This window comes from Miscanthus floridulus, chromosome 2 (genome assembly GCF_019320115.1).
Source record: "Miscanthus floridulus cultivar M001 chromosome 2, ASM1932011v1, whole genome shotgun sequence".
Classification (NCBI taxonomy): Eukaryota; Viridiplantae; Streptophyta; class Magnoliopsida; order Poales; family Poaceae; genus Miscanthus; species Miscanthus floridulus.
In genome coordinates, this window is record NC_089581.1 from 147,139,686 (window position 1) to 147,147,965 (window position 8,280).

The 8,280-nt window shown below is 54.9% G+C and overlaps 1 protein-coding gene across 1 annotated transcript in view; it reads left to right on the plus strand.

Annotated features, from left to right (window-relative positions):
- Positions 1–1,330: 1,330 nt before the first annotated feature.
- The window catches only part of LOC136532297 (ABC transporter I family member 20-like), a 9,326-nt gene continuing 2,376 nt past the window's right edge, over positions 1,331–8,280 (plus strand). The window contains exons 1-3 of the mRNA XM_066524909.1: positions 1,331–1,622; positions 1,731–1,864; positions 1,977–2,096. Of these exons, the coding sequence (XP_066381006.1) occupies positions 1,472–1,622; positions 1,731–1,864; positions 1,977–2,096 (405 nt within the window). The 5' untranslated portion in view covers positions 1,331–1,471. The remainder of the gene's footprint in view (positions 1,623–1,730; positions 1,865–1,976; positions 2,097–8,280) is intronic.

Here is an 8,280-nt window from a genome sequence, read left to right on the forward strand (position 1 = left end):
ATAACTGAGTTAAGAATTGGGGTAAACGGAGCCTTCATTTTGGAAAAGTAGGGGTAAAAACACAAAGTGGAAGAAAGTGGGGGTAAAATCACAATTGGGGTTTGAAATAGAGGCAAAAACACAATATTCGGAAGGGCAAACATGTCATCTTTCAACTTTTTTAACACCGTTACCCGCTGTTCACGGAATATGGGTAAACTGAACCTTCGTTTTGGAAAAGCAGAGGTAAAAACACAAAGTGAAAGAAAAATAAGGGTAAAATCACAATTAGGATTTAAAATAGGGGCAAGAATACAATAGTCCTTTTTTTAGCAAAACCTGAGAGCATTTGGTCCTTTCTCGTGAAAATGCTCCGTTTGAACATATCCCCCCGAAACAAGAGTATTTAGGCCTTCGCGAGGGTTTTCGTCCCTAGGAAAACTGTGTCCATTCTAGTAGTGCGGAAAGGTCCGGTTGCGTGCGTGCCCGGGTGCTCCATTTGAATCAAAATGTTTACGAAGGTGCCTGGGCATTCCACGTTCGGATCACCGGGCCATCGGTGGATCGCCACTTGGCGTGGACCGGCGCCGGCCTCAGGCGTACCGACCAAAACAGATTAATTAGTCGATCGGGGGAAACAGTGACCTCCATCACTTAATTAACCCGCAAAATTCCACCGGCGATTTTCGATTGTGGCTGCAATTGAACTTTTCTGAGCTGACAGTAGCGTGGCGTGCTGCATGTCGTGAGTTTGTCTTCGGTCGCCATCGCCGGGGGTTCCAGCCGTCCGGGAGACCAGGACAGCGACACGATGGAGCGTCGCTGGCGCCGGGCGTCTAAGAACGGGGTTGACACTTCGACGTCGGTTATCGAATCGGCGCCTGTGGCTGTACACGCATGGTGAGATATGGGGATTCGTACATGCAAGCGTGCGCCGTTGCTTGCCATTTCACGAGCAATCGCGAGCGGCATGGACGCATTGGACGCGGCCACGCACGTGCATGCAGGAGCGAGCACGTGACGCACCAGATGGTTGGCCACGCATTTGTCTCGTCATGTAAACCGGACGGTGCGCGCCGATGATAAGCGATTTTCAAGGTCCACGAATCCATGGACCTAGGCTCAGAAGCTGTAGTACGTCGACCGAAACGTCTCACAACCTCTCGGCGAAATATGGCTCACCGAAACGTGGCATGAAAGATACAGAGGCTCACATCGGTTGCTGAAGCATGAAAGATGGCAAGTGGACGCGACAAATGCGAGAGAGCCTTAAGACGTGGCCGTCTGCTGTCCTCTGTTGAATCCGGAGCCACGTCTCGCACTGGGCCATCCACTAAACGCGGCCCAACTACCACGCCACGGCGCACTGGCTGCAAGTCGGGCTCTCCACCCTTCACGCGCGCTTGGCCCGCTACGACGCCTCGTCTCTCCACCAACCAGACCAACCTCCGGCCACGGGCTCTGGTCACGGCGGCGAGCGGCCCCAGCTCCGATGGCGCCAACGGTTGAGATCAGCCACCTTTCCTTCACCTACCCGGGCATCGACGGCCGCCCGCCACCCGGAGCGCCGCCGCTCATCGAGGACGTCTGCTTCTCCCTCGACGCCGGCCAACGATGCCTCCTCCTCGGCTCCAACGGCGCAGGTACCCCCTACTACCCGCCTTTCCACCTTCTTCTTCGTTTCTCTCGGCTGTTCTGGTGTTGTCTGTTGATTGAGCGCGGCGGCGGCGGCTTCGGTTTCCATGTGGTAGGCAAGACGACGATACTGAAGATACTAGGCGGGAAGCACATGGTGGATCCGAGCATGGTGCGGGTCCTGGGAAGGTCCGCCTTCCACGACACGGCGCTCACCTCCTCCGGCGACCTCTGCTATCTCGGCGGTGAGGTGAGATAGCGATTTGAGAGTCCCTTTGTTCGGTCTTGGAAATGTAATGGGCATGCCCAATTTCGCCGTCGGATGTTCCTGTCGAATCTAATCTGTGTTAATTGTGGTGCAGTGGAGACGCGACGTGGCCTTTGCTGGCTACCAGGTGAACATTCAGATGGATATATCGGCAGAGAAGATGATTTTTGGTGTTGCTGGTGTTGATCCAAAGAGGAGAGATGAGCTTATCAAGGCAGGTTAACTCTCAAAACCTGTAAAACTTTCATGGATATGTGCCCATTCTTTTCATGGAGCAGTGTGCTTGTCAGTTTTCAGATACAAGTTTTTAGTAATTGTTAACACAGTTTTATGACAGTACATATTAATTCTAGTTATTGATCATCTCATTCTCCAATGGATTATATGTCTATGCAGTCTAAAATGTTTAGTATTTACAATGGTGATTTGCTGTGAGATTCAAATTCTGTTATTTTGGATGTAGTGCTTCCACAAATGTTTCCCCGTAATCGGGAATCCCTTGTTTCTCAGGTGAGAGTATGGTTACATTTTTTTCACTGGGCGTTACCAACCGGCAAACAATATTTTTAGGGTCTGTTTGGATGGTCTAAAAGAGAAGGGCTAATTGGGGTGTCTGGCTAGAATTTAGAAGCAGGAAGGATTGGGCATAATGCGTAGATGTTGTGTTATGACCGGTACGGTCTACAGGCGCAGGCACCGTGGCTAGGAGCCTGACTGAGTTGGTGTGCGGTCGTCATGGGCCTGGACTGCACGATTCGGTCCAGTCAATTATCAAGTCCTAGAATCTAGGATACCTATCTCTCGAGTTTGTTACTTGATTAAGTTAGAGTTGAGTCGGTTGAAGATTTGCTTGTATAAGTATTGAACAATTACGATTGAATGGATTGGTCTGGGATTGAGATACTCTTATCTCCCTTGGGCACCCAGCCCTTGCCTACTGCTACTCGTCATTTACTTTTCACGTAGACCTAGCTCCGGCTCCGAGCACGGCGCCGCGGTTCGTCGCCGCGCTTTCAAGCCTCGTCCACCCGTTCACCACCGCCACAACCTTAGGAACCTGAGCTCCAACAATCTGGTATCAGAGACCATGGCCTCCTCTGGTGCTCCTGCCGCAGCCGCCGCTGTACCCACCACCGGTACCACCACGCCGTCGTCGTCCGTTCCTCTCACCACGTCGGGCGCCCGTCCACCGCCTCCCGCACCACCGACCCTTGAAGACTCCCTGGCCGTCTTGGCAAGCATGCAGCGGCAGATGGGAGAGATGTTCCAAGGCATGCAGCGGCAGATGGCTGAGATGTCCCTGCGCCTGGCGGCTGTCGAGAGCCGTCCTGGTCCTTCGACGCCACCACGCCTGCCGTACTCCACCACGCCGCTCCTACAATATGGCATGCCGGGGTATGGGGGCCTTCCGGCGTCCGAGCCGGTCATCTCAGAGATCCTGCCCTCGCCGTCACTGCCAGGGTCCACGGCGCTGCTTCCGGTGCCCACGGCCGCTGGCGTCACCTCGCAACCACCTTCGACGGGGCTTCCGATCCAGTCGATCCCGTTTCCGTCATCACCGTCGCTGGTACCGTCGTTGTCCTCCATTCTGAACGGGCCGATCTACTCTTCTGCTACGATGGTGCATGAACCGCGCCATCACCCTAAGGAACATGGGGACAACCAGGGCGTTCCCAAGTTCCATAAGTTGTCCTTCCCCACTTACGACGGCAAAGAAGACCCGCTCGGATGGCTCAACCGTTGCGAGTCCTTCCGCAGCCAGCTTACTCGTGAGGCGGACAAGGTTTGGCTCGCGTCCTTCCACATGACGGGATCTGCACAGCAATGGTATTATGTGTTGGAACGCCACTCCGGTCGACCGTCGTGGGTCAACTTCCGTCTGCTCTGCCACCAGCGTTTCGGGCCGGCGCTGTCCACCAACCATCTTGCCGAGCTCGCTCGCCTACCGTTCGGTGCCTCCGTTGATGCTTACATGGAAGCCTTCCAGGCGCGCTTGGCGCACGCGGGACATCTGGCGCCGCTACAACAAGCACAACTGTTCACCGGGGGCCTCCCTAAGTATATCCGGGTTGACGTTGAGCTACATGACCCCCAGGACTTGCACTGCGCCATGCGCTTGGCTCGGGCTTATGAGCGTCGCCATGCATCAGCGCCCCTCGCGCTCCCAGCACCACCGAGTTGTCCTACTCGGCGCGCTCCGGCCGGACAGATCGCCTTACCGTCGACAGGGGGCGCTACGCCGTCATCAGCAGCCTCGGTGTCCTTCCCAAGCCGGCCTTTCAAGCGTCTCACGCCGGCAGAGATAGCAGATCTCCGCAAATTGGGCTTGTGTTACAACTGTGATGAACCATACGTGCAGGGGCACAAGTGTCCGCGTCTGTTTTACCTCGAAGTGGCAGATTATATTGTTGAGGAGCCGGAGTCCGATGAGGATGAACAGACGTCAGACGCCGCCCAAGACAAACCCACCATATCATTATCAGCCATTGCAGGCATCGGGACTGAAGATACTATGCAGGTTTACGTCCAAGTTGGCAACGTGCAGTGCGTGGCGTTGCTGGATTCGGGTTCTACTCACACATTCATCAACGGGGACGTCGCACGTCGCGTTGGCATCCACTTTGAACTGTGCCCAGGTGCCGGTGTCACGGTCGCAAATGGTGACCGCGTCGCTTGCCAGGGGCTCGCGCGCGGCGTCGGCATATGCATTGCCGAAGAAGTCTTCTCAGTCGACTGCTATACTATTCCATTGGACCGGTGGGACATGGTTCTCGGTGTCAACTTCTTGCGCACCCTCGAACCGATATTGTGGGATTTTGATGACTTGTGCATGGCGTTCACCAAGGCAGGTCGGCGCGGAATTGGCTCAATCCGCTATGACGTGCAGTCCACTCGCCGCCTCCATGCTCTCCACGACGCGGGCCGCAACACCGGAACAGCCTTGCTCGACAAGCTCCTCAACTCATTTGAAGATGTGTTCGCCACGCCCGACGGCTTGCCGCCCGCTCGCGCCTGTGATCACCGCATTCATCTCATGCCAAATGCGGCGCCAGTGGCCGTGCGCCCTTACCGCTACCCACAACTCCAGAAAGATGAACTGGAATCCCAGTGCGCCGCTATGCTGCAAATGGGGGTGATCCGTCCGAGTACCTCAGCGTTCTCTGCTCCTGTTTTACTTGTCAAGAAACATGACGGCTCCTGGAGGTTCTGCGTGGATTACCGTGCCTTGAACAAGCTCACCATTAAAGACAAATTTCCAATTCCGGTGGTCGAAGAATTACTGGATGAGCTTCACGGGGCCTAGTTTTTCTCCAAACTGGACTTGCGTTCAGGGTACCATCAAGTTCGTATGCATGCTGATGACATTGAGAATACTGCTTTTCGGACTCATGAGGGTCACTTCGAGTTCTTGGTCATGCCCTTCGGGCTGTCCAATGCACCGGCGACATTCCAAAGTCTCATGAACACAGTGCTCCGGCCGTTCCTGCGTAAGTTTGTCCTTGTGTTTTTTGACGACATCTTGATCTATAGTCCCTCTTGGTCGACGCATCTGCAGCACATCAACGCAGTCTTGACTGCACTGCGTGACCATCACTGCGGTTGAAACGCTCTAAATGCGACTTCGCAACGACGTCGGTACATTACTTGGGACATGTCGTCTCCGCGGCTGGTGTTGCAATGGATCAGGAGAAGGTTGCAGCCGTCGCCACTTGGCCTCAACCCGGCAACGTGCGTGCGCTCCGAGGGTTCCTCAGCCTCGCCGGATACTATTGTCGGTTCATTAAAGACTACGGCTCGGTGGCTGCCCCGTTGACGGCGCTTCTCAAGACAGAGGCTTTCCTATGGTCGCCCGCAGCCACGGACGCATTCAACGCCCTCAAGAAGGCCCTGTCCAGTGCACCGGTTCTCCAACTTCCTGATTGTGACAAATCATTCATGGTCGATTGTGATGCATCTGGCTCTGGATTCGGCGCGGTACTCCATCAAGGTGCCTGTGCTCTGGCATTTTTCAGCAGACCTTCGCAGCTCGGCACCACAAGTTAGCCGCATATGAGAGGGAACTCATCGGCCTTGTCCAAGCAGTTCGGCACCGGCGTCCGTATTTGTGGGGCAGACAGTTTATTGTGCGCACAGATCATTATGCATTGAAGTTCTTGTTGGATCAACGGCTCTCTACAGTTCCCCAACATCAGTGGGTCAGTAAGCTCTTTGGGTATGATTTCACGATTGAATATGGGCCGGGCACTCTCAATGTCGTTGTCGATGCGTTGTCTCGGAGGGAGGTGGACGATCTGCTGCTTCATGCCGTCACGGAGCCTTCCTTTCAGTTATTCGACGACCTACGCAGCGAACTGCAACTGGATGACGACCTGCGTGCGCTGCGCGACTCGATTGTGGTGAACCGTGGCGAGCCCTGGCGTCTCGCTGACGGTCTCATCATGCGCGGTGCCCGCGTGTTTGTCCCAGCGACGTCCTCGGTCCTCCCCGCCGTTCTCCAGTTGGCGCACGGTGCTGGCCATGAAGGCACACAGAAGACGCTGCAGCGGCTTCGCCAGGAGTTCGTGATCGATCATGATCGTCGCCTTGTCCAGGACTTTGTGAGTTCTTGTTTCACGTGTCAGCGTAACAAAACAGAACATCTGCACCCGGCTGGTCTCCTTCAGCCTTTAGAGGTTCCCTCGCAAGTTTGGTCTGATATCTCCATGGATTTCGTGGAGGGGCTTCCGCGTGTGCATGGGAAGGGTGATTTTAACGGTGGTTGACAGATTCTCCAAGCAGGCGCATTTTCTTCCGCTGAGTCACCCATACACCGCAGCTTCTGTCGCCAGGGTGTTCTTTGAGGGCATCATCAGACTTCATGGTTTTCCGGCGTCCATTGTTAGTGATCGCGATCCAGTGTTTACGGGGCATGTTTGGCGCGATCTCTTCAAGCTCGCTGGGGTCAAGCTCAAGATGAGCACCGCTTTTCATCCACAAACCGATGGACAGTCCGAGGTGGTCAATCGCACAATTGCTATGTATTTGAGGTGTCTCACTGGTGATCGTCCTCATTCTTGGCTTCAGTGGCTTCCTTGGGCAGAATATTGTTACAACACTTCATTCCACTCCTGCCTTCGGACGACGCCGTTTGAGGTGGTGTATGGCCGGCCTCCACCGCCTCTGTTGCCTTACACCGCTGGCACGGCACGGACAGACAAGGTGGACAAGCTTCTCTGCGATCGTGACGCGTTTCTCGCCGATGTTCGTGATCGGCTGCTGCAAGCTCAGGAATATGCCAAACGGCATTGTGATGCTCACCACCGACCTCTTCAGTTTGACGTTGACGATTGGGTTCTCCTGCGCCTTCTTCATCGGCCGGCGCAATCCCTGGTGCCGGGCTTCCGTGGCAAGCTAAGTCCACGATTTGCTGGTCCGTTTCAGGTCATTGAGCGCATTGGCGAAGTGGCCTATCTCCTGCGTCTTCCGGAGGGAGCTCGGATTCATGATGTGTTCCATGTTGCGGTTCTCAAGCCGTTTCGGGACACTCCGCCCTCCACTACCCCGGTGCTTCCTCCTCTTCGTCATGGCCAAGTGCTTCATCGGCCTGCACGCGCGCTTCGTTCTCAGTTGCGGCGCGGTGTGTGGCATGTGCTGGTTCAGTGGGAGAACTTATCTGAAGATGACGCCACTTGGGAACCCGTGGATGAGTTCCGTGCTCTCTTTCCTTCGTTTCAGCTCGAGGACGAGTAGAGACCGACAAGTAGAAACCGACAAGTAGCTCATGCGGATTATAGTCCTTTTTGTCACTGAAGTAGCGGAGGTCGAGGTGGACGTGGTCGAAGCCGTGGAGGGTGGTGCAAGTCTGAAGCATCAACATAGGCACATTAGTACACATAATCACTAGCTTTGCCGACAGTCGCAGTGGGATGGTGAACTGATTGGATGGTGAACGTAGACGAGGCTGACTGGACATATCGACGAGGGCTCACACGTCCATCTGCAACATTGGTGGCAACGTCCAGGAGGTGGCAACAGTAGCCTCGGGCTCGGACTGAGAGCGAGCATGATGAGGACCGGCAGTGTGGGTGGCACCATCTTGGAGAGGCAGCGACTGTGAAGATGGCTTGACTACGAGCAATTTCATTGCTGCCTGGGAAGGCACACAATGACAACGTCATCCTTGAGGGATTGGAAAATAGGCGACGCAATCCTGATCTCTGATCGGGAAAAAAATAAGACAGAATAGCAGAAGTAGAGAACATCTCCGTGTAGAATTTCGGGTACCCATACCCAGATGTCCCCCTTCTCCCTTTCTTCCACCATGGTGAACTCATGGTCAACGAAGGAAACAGGGAGGGGACGGAAGATGACTGGTAGCCAGTGGTGGATCGATGGCCTAGCGTCTCCCACAGTGCGGC